This window comes from Lodderomyces beijingensis, assembly GCF_963989305.1.
Source record: "Lodderomyces beijingensis strain CBS 14171 genome assembly, chromosome: 5".
Classification (NCBI taxonomy): domain Eukaryota; kingdom Fungi; phylum Ascomycota; class Pichiomycetes; order Serinales; family Debaryomycetaceae; genus Lodderomyces; species Lodderomyces beijingensis.
Window position 1 is genome coordinate 1,178,431 of NC_089974.1, and position 14,890 is coordinate 1,193,320.

The 14,890-nt window shown below is 44.6% G+C and overlaps 5 protein-coding genes across 5 annotated transcripts; 3 read left to right on the forward strand and 2 right to left on the reverse strand. All coding sequences in view use genetic code 12, as the record gives it.

Moving 5' to 3' along the window:
• Positions 1-956: 956 nt before the first annotated feature.
• LODBEIA_P43970 (uncharacterized protein) lies at positions 957-2,633 on the forward strand (the record flags this gene model as incomplete). The annotated part of the gene is made up of 1 exon (XM_066974613.1): positions 957-2,633. One exon carries the CDS (start codon positions 957-959, stop codon positions 2,631-2,633), a length of 1,677 nt encoding a protein of 558 aa, XP_066831335.1.
• Positions 2,634-4,674: 2,041 nt separating this feature from the next.
• LODBEIA_P43980 (uncharacterized protein) lies at positions 4,675-5,745 on the forward strand (the record flags this gene model as incomplete). Its single annotated transcript, XM_066974614.1, has 1 exon — positions 4,675-5,745. The coding sequence occupies one exon, from the start codon at positions 4,675-4,677 to the stop codon at positions 5,743-5,745; it is 1,071 nt and encodes a 356-aa protein (XP_066831336.1).
• Positions 5,746-5,927: 182 nt separating this feature from the next.
• Positions 5,928-7,574, reverse strand: LODBEIA_P43990 (uncharacterized protein; the record flags this gene model as incomplete). Its single annotated transcript, XM_066974615.1, has 1 exon — positions 5,928-7,574. One exon carries the CDS (start codon positions 7,572-7,574, stop codon positions 5,928-5,930), a length of 1,647 nt encoding a protein of 548 aa, XP_066831337.1.
• Positions 7,575-8,810: 1,236 nt separating this feature from the next.
• LODBEIA_P44000 (uncharacterized protein) lies at positions 8,811-12,506 on the forward strand (the record flags this gene model as incomplete). Its single annotated transcript, XM_066974618.1, has 1 exon — positions 8,811-12,506. One exon carries the CDS (start codon positions 8,811-8,813, stop codon positions 12,504-12,506), a length of 3,696 nt encoding a protein of 1,231 aa, XP_066831338.1.
• A 196-nt stretch (positions 12,507-12,702) lies between these two features.
• Positions 12,703-14,319, reverse strand: LODBEIA_P44010 (uncharacterized protein; the record flags this gene model as incomplete). The annotated part of the gene is made up of 1 exon (XM_066974619.1): positions 12,703-14,319. One exon carries the CDS (start codon positions 14,317-14,319, stop codon positions 12,703-12,705), a length of 1,617 nt encoding a protein of 538 aa, XP_066831339.1.
• Between the last annotated feature and the right edge of the window lie 571 nt (positions 14,320-14,890).

The window sequence follows — 14,890 nt, forward strand, 5'->3', positions numbered from 1 at the left end:
TAGAAGAGTTTACCCCCACTGAGTATCCTGTCAAATGGTGAAGAAAAAAAAAAAGAGCCACTGTTGAAAGTACGCACAGCACGAGGGGAAAAAAAAACAACTAAAAAAAATTAACTTGCGGCTAGCGAAGGTTTAAGCATTGTCTTTTTTTGTTTTTTGGTGTTTTGAATATTAAGTTTTTCTTAGAACAAGCTAGCACCAGCCATCTCTCAGTGAAAAATAACAAGACAACATCTCGTATTCTTTTTAAAACAAAGATATTTTAAACTTGCATTGTTCGTTGAGACCCAAGACGTTGTATTATTGATAATAATAATCGGCACTGTGAGAGCTGGTTCGTCTATTGTTCAAATGGAACGTCTGCAGTGAAATATTATTTACAGCTTAGGGAAAACTCTTTGCTACGGCAAGTCGCTTGCAAAGAGTTTATGCTGACAAAGAGAGACCGGTGTGGTTATCATTAGCTCCGAGCTGGTCATAAAGAGCGTTGTGGAAGGGTCCAGCTTCGTAAATTGAAAAGAAAATTTGAAGATATATACCAGAGTCAACCCTCCGTAAGGTCTGGGGAATTTTTCTGCTGTTTCTCCTTTTCTTTCTTTTCCTTATGAATTGAGCCACCATCGACTCACAACCCACAGTTCACCGCTAATCCACGTTCTCGCCATAGGGGGGTTTTTTTTTACCTACATTCGTTTCACTTCTCCCTCGAAAAGCCAACCGGTCACCATCCCAATCCATTCTGCATCAACAAACTCACCCTAGTCTATCTTTAAACTACAAGTATTGCTTCAAAAAAAAAAAATTCATCAAGACTTTACTTTCAGCATATTTCTCTGAACTAACGCGCGCATTTATGAAGTTTCAATTGAGCTACATCCTCATTTGCAACCAAACCCCTTCGCATTAAGCATAAAGAACAAAAACACTCAAAAAAAAACAAAAAAAAACAAAAAGCCATGAGCCGTATCAGAACAGGCCCACTACCTTACGATAATAGCACGAGCCACCAAACAATGTATAATCCGTATATGAGATATGAAGAGACGCTGGATGAGGAAGACGTCCAGACGCCTACAAAAAGGGCCAGAATCGGGGGCGGCATGGGCCATATCCATTTGAAAAACAGCATTTCCAGGCAATCGAGCACATCATCCGTCACTAGTTATGTCGACAATGGCTCTTCTCCTCCTCCCAGCAATAATCATGTGTCATCGGATTTGGAAAGTTTGCCTGACTTGACCGATGACGAGGGATATCCAACGCCAAGAAGCTCTCCGTTGAGAAAACGCCCCCACCATTTCGTGTTTTTAGAAGCACCGACAACTTGTGGTGGTCATTTGAACCAAAAATTGGTATTTGAGGCAAGCGAGACGTGCACAGTGACGCTGGAGCCGGAGCCGGAGCCGGAGCCGGAGCCGGAGCCGCGGGCGCCCTCAATATTTGACGTGCCCGAGATTCTCCACAGGATTATATCCATCTTGGATGCCCAAATAGACTATTCCTGTGAAAAAACTCAAGTGAGGCGAAGACCTCGCTCGCTAAGACACGCAGTATTGATCCACGGCAGTAAAGAAAAGGCTGAAAAGGCGTTAACTTTAGATCATCAACCGCAATCGACAGCCAAGGAGCACTGTTTGTTGTTCCCGTTATTATTCGTCAACAAGTTATTCCATCGCGTCACGTTGGATATATTACTACACAGGTTCCATTTCGGCAAGGAGGACGTGCTTGAGAAATTGGACTACAACCTTAGTACAACTTTCCAGCCGCGTCATTTCAGCTTGTCCAAGCTTTTCCACCTCAAACAATCAAGATACAATGCGTCTACCAAACACGTTGATTTCCACTTGTTAAAACTGTTTACCTTATTTATGTGTCCCAAAATCGACCCGGTTTGGCAGAATTTGGCTGCAGCATCTGGCAATTTGAGGGAGGTTGTCATCACGGGGAACAAGTCCATTGATGATGAGTTTTGTCAGCGAGTCAGCGAGCATTGCCACAGTTTAGTCACGTTTGACATTCGTGGTTCCGAACATATTACTGATGCTGGTCTTTCAGCGATATTTCTGGCCAACACCAATTTGATCAATGTCAATCTAGGCCGGAAAAACAAGGGCCATTTAATCACGGACCAATCTCTTGACACCTTGATTCAAAACAACCGCAAGTTGAACACATTGGGACTTGCGGGAACCTATGTCACTGATACCACCTTGGTTTCCATTTCGAAAAACTTGCCCCACATCAAGCGACTCTCGTTGAACAAGTGCATTAGAATAACCAATCTGGGCGTCTCGTCAGTCTTCCACTACAGAACTGGGTATTTCCAGCACTTGGCCGTGCTTGAGTTACACAACAATTCTCAATTGGTCAACTTGACGCATTTAATCAAGTTTAAGCAAGGGAGAGACTATCAATTCCAGCGCGGTTTGCGAAGCGAGCAGTTGCTTTTGGAGCTATGTGAAGAGTTGATGTTGCGGTATCGCTACCAAGAGACGGAGATGGACAGAATTGTGTCGCAGAATATCGTTAATGATATCCTAGTTTTCGTCAATGACGAGATCAACGATGGCGATCTATCGGCGGAGATGGTCCAGCAACTTCGAGCTCGATCCGTCATCAGGACTCGCTAAGTCCATGCAGAGTCCATCTGTCTGTCTGTGTTCCTAAAGAGTTCCACCAAGAGATTCAATTTTGTAGAACTATTTATTTAGCAAAGACAACTTTGCCTGTCTGAGTTATCAGTACACAAATACACTCTTTAACAGGAAACGTCATACTACACCTTCTAGGTTCGAGCAGTCTCGAGGTAGGCGTAGCACATGCTGCAGCAGACACCAGCTATAAGCATGAGGTAGGAAGTGGTGCATGTCGCACCACAGATAACAAAAATACTCAATCTGATTGTTCTCAGTTCTGGATCTTGGCTCTCCTTATGAGATGGTGCCGCGTATTGTGCCTTCTGCGCGGGAACAAAGGGGAAAAGAGAAAGGTTACGCTGCCCGATGAAATCTCCCTCTCTATTTTCTTCATCCGAAACATCCCCCCGTGCCCCATTTGAGAAGTTTCCCGTCGTGGCGATCCCTCCCCTTTCCCTTACAAGAGAAAATAACTACAACTTGATCAAGTCTAGAACGTGTGGGGTGATTGAAGCTATCTGGGCTGAGATGGAAGAGGAAAAACAAAAAAAGAGTTCTTAATTGAGTTACTGCCCCACCAAGTTTGGTTTTTCAAACAGAGACTTGAGAGAGGTAGGGGGTAACTGTAAAATTTCACACTGTGTGTGTGTGTGTCGTCAATGAGCTAAAACTTTAGTGGTGCTGTCAAGCCCACCTAAGTGTTTTAGTCGAGATTCAAAACCACAGACGAAGAGAGAGTAGTGTACCTGCGCTCATTTGTTCTAGCTGCATGGATCCGATTTGCGGATCTAGAACATTTCGTTGTGAGGGGTAGGGGCAAGGTCACGTGGCTGCGGTGTTTGAGAAGGAGTGGTTGGCAACGTGAGAAACTCTAGCGCTCAATTAGGAAGTGGTGAGAAAGAGGCAAGGAAGGAAGGGAGAGGGAATGGGAGATGGCTGTGAAGTTTGCCACTGGATGCTCTGCTCACCGGCTCTGCTCTTAGTTTTTTTTTTTTCTTTTCAATCACCTTTGACGGTGGAGAAGGATTCTGTTGGGAATTTGGAGGTCACACTCTTTCTCTGGCTAAGTGAAACGGGGTTGGTGTGTGGTATCGCTCCCCGTCCAGCAACAAGGCGAATAAACCAAAACAAAAAGAAAAAATTTTGCCTCCCGAACTTCCATCTTGTTTCAGTCTAAAATACCCCGCTACCAATTGCCGCTAGTGGTACTACTGCTAACAGCTAAATGATAAATACAACACCAACACAACCACATAAAAAAAATTTATTATGGGAGACACAATCGCCGTAGTGGGATCGGTGTATTTTCCTCTCAACAGCGTAAGTTGTCGGCTCGCAACTCAGCTAGCAAGCACTACCCAAACAAACTGACCTAGCCCCAACTGCAACAACAGAGATGGCCAGAAGAGGAGCATGAGGCATGTTGGCTAGATCTATTAGTGCCAATCAAGCAAATGTATAAAAACCTTTTTTTTTTCTCTATTTTGGCTCTTTTTGACCGTCTAAAGTTATATTTATATTCATACTGGTATTGATATTACGGGCATATTTCCACCCCTGGCTTCCCCCCCTCCTCCCACCATAAAAGAGAGCAACCTACCGGTTTTTGGATTTCTGGATTTCTGGATTTTTTGTCGAATATTTCATCCTTCAACAACGTCTGTGTGTGTGCCCCCCTTTCGGAGCTCTCCATCGATTAAGCTGATTAGAGTCTTTTTTACAACAACAGCAGCAGGAGCAGCAAGTCAAGTCAAGTCAAGTCAAGCCAAACATCTTCCAGATTGTGCTTTTTTTTTTTTTTTTTTTTTTTTTTTTATTTTTTGGCCTTTAGCTGTACCTGCCTTCCAAAACCTTTTGCACCCGAGACTAGGTATACTATTAATAGGGAAAGAAGAGAAGTTTCAACCCTACCCACCCCCGATTTCCCAGTTTCGAGAAGCAGAAGATAGCAGGAACCGATATATATATAACGACTCCAAACTAGACTGAACTTTTCACACCCATCGAGAACTTAACGTAGGAGTCTCGTCAAGAAATGTCTGCAGCAACATTATCCAGGAGCAATTGCTGTACCCACGACAAGAACACAACGAGATCGACAACGAGTACGCCAAGTACAACAACGAGATCACTTAGACACCAACCGTCCAAGTTGGATCTCATCGACGATACGACTTTGACTTCATTACCGTTCCCTCCGCCTCCACCTTTTAAGCGAACGTCAAATCAATCCTCACGCAACTCGTCGGTATTTTCCAAGCCAAAACTCCAGCAACAACAGCAACAGCAACAATGTCAACAACATCAGGTATTGATGCTGCTATCGAAACTGCGTCTGCCGTCTAGTTCTTGTCAAGAATCAATCGATAGCCAACTCCGGCCTACAAGCAGCGCGTCAAGCTCGGATGCATGCCAGTTTGGAGACGATGAAGCTGAAGCTATAGCTGAAGCGAAATACAATACCGAGGATGTCCGTGACTGTGACCGTGACGACGATGACAATGACGATGACGATGACGATGACGAAGATTACGAATACTCATACGATGACGACGGCGACGACGCCGATGACCCGATTGTCTTGGTGGAAGACTACATTTCACCACGCACCTGTCCCGCGGCATCAGTGGAGGAGCCAATGAAGGCGTCTAATTCAAACCTCACGGAATACCACTTATCGCGGCAGAAATCGCTCTCGAACTTTAAGCAACGGCTCATGTCGTCCACCACGACCACGAACTCACAAGCGACTTTAGCAGACGGGATTTCAAACAAGAAGAGTGAAAATGCCTGCTCCAGTGACCATCATACGCGATCAGACGAGGACTTTCAGGCTATATTCGGCGATATCCCATATTGCAAGCTACTCAAGTACTGCGACTTGTGCGACCGGCCCTTGTATGAAATCTCGTCGATTATCAACTCGCGGAAATCGGCGAATTTGCAAGAATTTGTATGTGGCGATTGCATTTCGTTGTACGAGGTGTATTTGGTTGAAGAGCAGAATCAGGGGATGACGAAGAAGAAGAAGAAGAAGAGTTGTGTTGGGCGAATGGATAATAAGACCGCGGTCAAGTTGCTTCGCATATTGAACAAGTACGTTTAAGCAAGGGACAAGACAAAGTTTATAGATGAATGAAATGTAATGAAATGAAATACTACAAAACTGGCATGAAGAAGGTGCGGAGGGGGTGAGATCTAATGAGAATAAAAATTAATTAACAGGTAATTGTCTATAAGATTTAGCAAACCAAAAACTGGAGCCGCGGAGTTTTGCTACCGCCGAGCTCAAAGGTGTTGCTTTTCATCCAACATTCCATCGACTCCAGGAAGTGTTCCCAATTCACCTTCCAACTCTTCGTTATCAAGATTGCTCTTTGGTCCAGAATACACCTTGTAGCCCCACGCGAAATAGTAAATCAAACTCAATAACCACACACCAACATTGATAACCACTGTGTAGTTCATGGTTTCCCTGTTGACCAGCTTCATGTCGGGGAACATCGTCAACACGATAATAAAAGCTAGCCAACCCGTTGCAACAACACAAATAGTGGTACTGAGCACTTTGCCAAAGTAAAATGGTCCGGGGATGAATTTCTTCCAGCCGTATGGAAGCAAGATTAAAAGCACGGGCATGCCCCAAGCGAGAGAGTTGGAACAGATTCCCAATGAGAAAAGCGCTCCGGAACCAGCGGAACCGTTGATAAGCACAAGCAACCCAATGATCAACGAAACGATACCGGCAACGAGCGATGCACGAACTGGTGTTTGAACTCGCGGGTTGACGACTTTGACCCAGTTGTACACCACGGGTAAACCATCGTCTCTGGCAAATGCCCAAACTTGTCTCGATAGCGCAATCATGATGGAGACGGCCATGAGGTACTGGCCCACTGCAATCAAGGACATAAACGCAACTGCCCATTTCTTGCCCAAGGCGTCATATATGATCTGCGCCATGGGCGAGCCGGTCTCTGATTGCAAGACCCGTGACACGTCGCCGTCCTTGATACACGCGGCACACACAATGACAATGGCCCATCCAAGCACGGCACACGCACCAATCGACCCCAAGATCCCGATGGGAATGGCACGTTGGGCATTCTTGCACTCTTCAGAACTGTGGATCACCGAGTCGAAACTTCCAATAACCCATACAGCTGGTTGTAACGAGATGAAAAAACTCCAGCCGGTGCCCCAGTCTCTTGCATTTTCAAAGTTGCCGAAAATGTATCCTCTGTCATTGAACCCGTGTCCGACACCAGCGGGGACGGCAATCAAAAAGAGCAACACCAAAAACACATTGACGCAAATGGAAACAGTCTGTAGTGCTGCTGCGTGCTTGGTTCCAATGCACAGCACAATCATGTTGGAAACCACGCAAGCGGCAAAGATACCATAACACTTGGCGTTGGTGATGTGGAAATCACCATCGCGCGAAATTTGCGCTGCTGACAACACCTGCACGGCAAAACCATAACTGATACTACACAATCCACCCATAAGCCCCAATGAGTTTGAACATCCAATCAAGAAACTGAGTGGAACACGGATCGAGTCGGGACAATAATAGTTGGCATAGTAATACAACCCACCACTCGTTGGAATGGCACTGCCCATAAATGACATGGCGCAACCAACGAAAAGGATAAAGAAACACGCCACGAACCAGCCCCAGACCAAACCGGCGGGACCTGCTTCCAAACCTTGCGCCAACACCGAGGCAATACTTGGTAATAGCCCCATAATGGAGAATGCGATACCAAAGACTTGTAGTGTTGAATAATGACGCCGTAATTCTTGCTTGTACCCGATTTGGTTCAAGAGGTCGACATCGCCTTGGTTATGCCTGGGGTCTATCGACCGGACCTCGGACCTGTTAGAAAGGATATTATGTAGGTGGTCTTCCGTTTTTGATCTAATGGCGTCCATATTTGTGAGTTTTTATCAACGGGCGCGTCTTAATGGTTGCGGCTTTTTGAGGTTAGAACACGAAGAAGCATCAGAAGTAACAGCTGGAAAGGAAGCAGAAACACCATCTCATATATACTCACAAGAGAGTCCTTGGTTCGCTTGCGGTCTTTCCCATCCCCTTGTCCCCCACCCCCCAAAAAAAAAAAGAATTCGCCTGCTGTACAAGGTCCAAATTTTTATATGTTGGCGGATTGATGGTGTTTAGTTTGGGTTTCGACAAAACGCATCCTGTAGCCCCAAACATCATGTCCCACAATAAAAACGATAGATAAGGCGCACAATCTTTTTAGCATCTAATGAATTTTCCCAACGGGCCTTATCATCCTATCAACGATTGTCAAATGAATTAGAAAAGACAAAAAAAAAAGTAAGAATGCGCTTCGCTTATCGACAAAATGCCCTAAATTGCTGCATATGCGGTTGTTGAAGAAGAAACAAAGAAAACGTATTGGTTTCTGTTAACGGGCTGACTTAACCGGACACTAGCGCGGTTCTTGTCCAAAAATGTAGGCAAATGGGAAATGATAGTGAAAAACTGTTTCTTGGCGAAGGTCGACGTTGTTGACACGCTGACGTTAACTCGTTCTGCGGTAAAAGAAAGCTAGTTCAAACAATCGACTTAAGCGTAGTGGTGACGTTTTTTACATTTTTTGTTTCCCGTTATTTTTTCTTATCAGGTAACTGGTTCCAAAGGCGGTGGTTGCGAAATTGGGGGGTCTCGCTTCGGGATTTCCCCAACTTGACTCTGCTGTGGAAAACATTTGGCATGTATTAAACTGCGTTACAGCAAGACTTTGAAAAAGTATGATGGTGGAGGATTTCCTTTCTTTCCACTCACTGGCACGGTCGCCTCTCGTCATTCCAAAAGAGCGAGATGTGTGTACTCTCATGGTTTTCTCCAAGGTAATTTTGGTGTTGATTGGACCGCAAAAATCACATGACAAAGACCCACTAAATTCGGTTTCTCTGTATGACTGTGGAGATATTTCATACTCTAAGTGTGAGCTCTTCTATTATTACCTCACAAGCATTGAATGGTTCGCTCCGCCATGATCAGTTGAAGCTCTCACAATTCCAACCGGCTGCAAAAAGCAAAAAATGGGTTCCAAATTCAATGTCTCAAACTGAAACCCGACACTGAAACCCGACACCGGCGGAAAGCAGCAAAAGACTATATTGGCAGTGGCAGTGATAATGGGTAATTCGAGCTTGAGAAGGAGAAGGAGGTTGAGTGTTTTAACACCAAAAGATGATCTAAACGGGAGCATGGCTCAACATCAAAAAACGGCTGCTTCCCACCTCCCGGTTCTATACAACCCGCTCCTCAACTGCATATTCAATAATCCCAATCACAACAAGTCGCCGTTCAAAAATGTCGTTGAGGAATTGCGTCTGAAACACAACCAGTATACGATTATAGTGCCGCCGGCCCATGTCTTGAATGAGTTTCACGATCCAGCAACCGATGGCTCTAGCAACAAGGTTGTCTTGAAAAGCCTTTGCTACACCAGCGAGGACTTTATCAAGTCGCACGTCATCAAGACGGGCTCGCCCGTGTCTTCGACAATCACGCCGATTTCGAAGGAGCAGCTGGTGATTTACAACACTTTGAACAATAAGCAAGTGCTCATCAAGAATAGAATGATATACACGGGAAAGGGATTCAAGCGCAGTCTAAAGCTTCGAATAGCTTCGATTCTGTACTTTAAGTCGTTTTGCGAATACTTTCCTCGAGGCAGCCAGTTCATGATTATATTTATCGAGAGTTCGCTCATTGGAGGCTCGCCACCGTTGATGCAGCCACAGCTTCCACCAGTTGTTGCGTCCAATGGCTCTGCTACAACACTTTCGCTGGCCAGCACCGATGTCGAGTCAATCACTTTCGAGAAGCTATTGCGGAGTTTTCCATTGCTTTCCAAAGCCGTCAGTGAAAAGTTTTACCGACTATTTCACCACAATAACAACCAATTCTATACTATTCGCATGCAGTCGAGGAAAAAACTACGCCACATAAAGGTTGAGTTTGACAAAATTTTGGAGGAAGCATTCAAGATTATCCTGGATAGCGTAAAAACGGAAAACCCCAATAGTGAACAAACGTACAATTTACTTAACCACATTATTAGCATATACCCGGGGATAGACCTCGACCGGCTAGTACACGAATACGTGGAGCTTAATCTATACGACGTTTTCTGGTCACAATTGATATACCAATACAACTGGTCGAATGAAGACAAGGAGAGTTATGATCCGGAAGCCGTGAAAAATTTGACCGCTGCCGAGTACGAGAAAATGTCGTGCTTGTCCTTGAACCAACTAGACATTCCCACGAACAAGCCATGGCAGATTAATGAACTACACGAGCGAATAAACCTTGCAGTGCAGGAGTTTAAAAAACTCGGCGGATCCTCATCCTTGAATCTGACTGCAAAGACAAACATTGTGTTAAAGACTGTGGATATATTGACTGCTCCTAGCTATAAAAGTAATTTAATGGTGGATGCGGATACTTTGATGGCATTGTTGATCATGACAGTTGTGCATGCAAAAGTGGACAACCTTGAAGCGCACATGTACTACATGAAAAATTTCAACGCGGCCGACACCTCCAATGATGGACAGTTTCACTACATAATGAGCAACTTGGATGCTGTCATTTGCCACTTGTCAGATAAGGACACGGGTTTTGCCCAATTGGTGGAAAGCTCTCAACAAAACTACGAGCTATGGAGCGCTATATTTGATAAAGATCTCGAGAAAGTGAAAAGCATTGTGGAGGCGGTCCAAAGCGAGTACATGGGGAAAGAAATCCCCGCAAATCATTTTTTGCGAAGCCGCAACATCACCGGTGAAGGTATCTTGAGCTTTGCTATCAAAGTTAAAGATTTCGATATTTATGACTTGCTCATGAACTCGGACCCGAATTGGCTCTCCATTGAAGACATCTTGTTCGACATGAACGTCATGACTAGCCAAAACTTGTTGATGTGCGCTCTACTCGAAGAGACCTCCGACGAGATTATAGACGACCTCATCACCACCATCATTGAATGCGCCAGCGTGCAAGAAAAAGTGGCATATTACAACATGCAAGACAAGAATGGGCGATGCGCTGGCCACTACTTGTTCCACAAGTATGAGCTTATCCCCAGGATAGGCCACTTGGTCAACTGGGAAATGAAGGACCACAATTCGCACACTCCGTTGTTTAGTCTTTGCCGCTGCTACGATCATGCAGATTATATGGGCCTCGTGACCACCGCGTTTGACGTGGTGTACAAAAAATACGACAAGGGCATCGACTTTGACAAGCACGTGGATAAAGCAGGCAACACTCTTTTACACATCCTCTTAAAAGGTATACCAGAGACTAAAATCTTGTCAAATCCGAAAAATCTAATCAACGTCAATCAGTTCAATCTGAGGAACCTTACGCCGTTGATGCAATATGTCAAATACGGCCGTTTTGCCAACCTCCAAAATATACTACAGCAGGACAAACTTGAGTTTATGTTGGAGGATGACAAGAATTTCTACAATGTGTTTGACTATCTCAGTTTCCTGGCTACTAAATCTGCAAGCACCGAAAAATTCAAAAGGATGTACGATGCTCTAGTGGCGCATTACTTTGACACGTATTTCCCGCAGGACTCTGAGCAGAAACTTGCAGCCTTGAATGGGAAATACCATGCAAACGCAAGAGACTGGTTGATTTACCAAAGAGACGGACATGGCCGTTTCAAGGCCAAATCACTTAGTGCATTTAAACAGCTCATGTACTTGGAGAAACTCAAGCAGCCACTTACAACTTTCCCAGATAGCGATATCTTCTGGCGAAACTATGCACTAAATTTCTCCACGACCCCCATCTTTCACAAGGCAAGAGTGAATAATTTTATCAAGAGACTCAATATCATGTACCAAAGCATGGTGTATCAAGAAAACATTGACACCAACAAGTTTTTTGAGGCGTTTGTCAACGACGTCGAGGAGATTCTGGTTTTGGATCTGAAAAAGAGTATTTTGGCAACCTACGAGCAAGAGAAGGCGGGGCTTGGCGAGATCAAGCTTAAAGTGGGCCACATCCAGGAGATTGAGTTTTTTCTCAATTTTTCAACTGATGAGGTGAAGAAATCAGCGCACTTGATCAACAAAATCACCAAGTTGGTGTTGGTTGGTGAACAAAAACAGCTTGACTTGAAAAACGTGGAGGATTTGGCGCTCAATGGCGTGAATGAACAAGCGTTTTTCAAGAAAAGTTTTGACATTGCCGAGTTTGCTCCTCAAAGAGCAAGCCTTGATACTTTGGGTGGTTATATGTCTTGGATTGCCCAAGTTGAAAACGAGTTACTAAAGAACATTTATAAAATCTCAACGGACGTTGCGCACTGGAAAGACTTGTATCATAACATATGCAAGATTAACCTGGAGTTGAAGTCAATGGAGCCGCCAGTTGCTGAGGCTAGCACTGATGGTAGTGCGAATGGCGCCCCTCTTGTTCCACCTTACCCGCAACCCACCCTGCCCAATGAAAATGCCCTCACCAAAGTTGCAACAAACGGTTCTGCTTATTCTGCCTCGGACAATGACAATATCCCAGATATCAAGGATGAGGGCGAAGGTTTATTCGGTTTCGGCACAGGTAAGAAATCAAAGTACAAAAAGTTGGTAGTTTCCAAAGCTGATTTGGTTAAAAAAATCATGAACTTGAATGCGGAGTTGAAGTTGCTGCATGAGATTATCGCAACTGAAATTTCCAAATTCATGAAATTCAGAGGCCAATTTTTGGTATTTGCATTAAAACAGTTTGTTAAGGAGGACTTGCGGAGTATGCGAAACCGCCAGTTGGAGCTTGAAAAGGCATTGTATAGGATCAAGAATCACTAAACAAAAGAAAAGAAAGGAAAAAAAAATGGAACAATTAACCAACCTTAGCTTGGGAAGTTCACCGATCGTTGGCCGTTGAATGCTGGCCTTTAGCCGTTGACCGTCCTCGAGCAAGACAGGACAAAAGATATATACATAGAAAGAAAAGCTCGGTCATTACTCGTAAAAATTACTAAACATCTACTCATATTCTTTGCTACAAAAAGTTTTCCACAAAATTATGCTTAAACTTGGCAAACCCGGTTAATGAAGCAGCATGCTTTTCTTGCTCCAAATCTTCCTCCGTTGATACATATCGATCCGTATCGAAATCCATATCCGGTGCACTCACAAATGGGTCCTTAGTTCTCTTGACGACAAAGAACCAAAACAAGAAACACAAGGGAAAAATACCCAACTCCAAATAAGACTTGAAGAAATCCTCTACTGCAAACGGGCTGAATGTCGACCAGCCCTGCACCAAGATAATGAATCCGCCAAAGATCACCACAAACCAGGGCCCCACTGGGTACAATCGGTTCCTGAATATAAGCTCATCCGTTCTTCCCTGTTTCGCCAACCCTGCTCTAAACCTGAGCGAGACAACGCCAATCACCCACCATGCAATCAAGTTGGAAAGACCGACTATCGACTGCAACCAATCCCACAATTCCCCACTGCCTACAAAAGCCGAGGCAAAGCACAATCCACCAATGAGCCACGTGACAATCACCGCGACATAGGGGATTTGGAATCGGTTCAAAGGTAAAAAAATCTTGGGGATGTACCCCTGGGTGCTCAAGTTATAAGCTAGTCTCGAACCGGCGAACAACGCATGGTTGCCCGCTGAGATAATGGACAAGAGCACCACCAAGTTCATAAAAGTGCCGCCTCCTTTACTGCCCACCTGTTGAAACACAATGGTGAATGGCGACGTGGAAACTGTTTTCGTCAGCAAGTTGGGGTAATCGTATGGCACGTTCATGCCAATGAAAAACGCCGTAAACACGTAAAAGAGGATAATTCTCAAAAGTGTGGCTTTGACTGTTTTGGGGACGGTCTTTGATGGGTTTTTGGTTTCGCCGCTTGTGAGCGAGACGCTCTCTAAGCCGCCGTAGGCGTAAGCAGTAGTGACAAACAAAGTGCTAAAGCCGCGGAAACCGTGGACGAACGGGGCATCGCCATAGCTCCAATACTTGAATCCAATGTACTCGTGAGCCTTGTTGACACCGGCGTTGCAGATGATGCTAATGATGAAAAAAATTATGATGGTGACAACTTTTAAAAGAGCCAACCAGTACTCTGCCTCGCCGTAGAGTCTCACGTGGATCACATTCAACACCAATAAAAAGACCCAAAAAATGATCGAAATGACATACCAATGGAAATCGGTCCAGTACTGAATCACCATCTGCAACGCCGTCAAGTCAGCTGCGACACTGCAACAGTCATTGAACCAGTAATTGATCAAGATGGCAAAGCCAAGCGAGTCATTCCCGAATCGCTTAGCATAGGTTGTAAATGATCCACTAACGGGGAACTGAGCTGACATTTCTCCCAATGAAAACATCATGCATAGCACAAGGAGACCCACGATCAAATAGTTCAACACGAGACTGAGGGGGCCACCTTGCGCCAACATCTTGCCCGTTCCCAAAAATAGACCCGTGCCAATGACACCGGCAATGGTGATCATGTTGATTACTCGCGTGCTGAGGCTCCTATTTAAATTCTCCGTGTGCTCGATCGAGTGCAGCGACGACACGTCCTGCTGCACTGCGAGGTCCTCGTTGATCTCATAGTTTTTCTCTTGTAGCTTGTTGGCGAACGACATGGCGAATGAAGAGCTCCCATTTTTTTTCTTCAATCAAAAAGGATGAGAAATTGCCCTTGTAGATATATATATAGGATGCATCTCGGAATAGGACGCGGCGTTTTACAAATGCGCAATAGATCGATGAATTGGGGAGGGTCTCCACAGTTTGGTAAAAAAAAAAAGTAATTCGAGAACAGAAAAAGAAAGCATTGCTTATGCGACTTAAGATAATATGAAGGGGAAAAAAAGGACAAAAAAAATAGCAGCTACTAAGCGAAGAAATTATCCGACCGGAAGAACTTCATTAATTCATCCGTCAAGGTACCGCTTATGTGGAAACAAAAAAAAAATCTTTGAAACAAGGCAAGAAAATAAAAGCCCGTCATAATCATGGTTTTTGCTAGTCTTTCAAAGAAAAACTCTATTTGGAGAGAAGGGATGTGGAAACTGAGAACATGAACTGGTGGGATGAAACGGGACGGCATTGTAGCGGCGAAACGACGGGGACAGATGGTTTGCTCCCACCTTGCACAGTTAGGTAATTTCACGTGCACGATTTCTTTCGACATTTTTTTTTTTTTGCAATCCA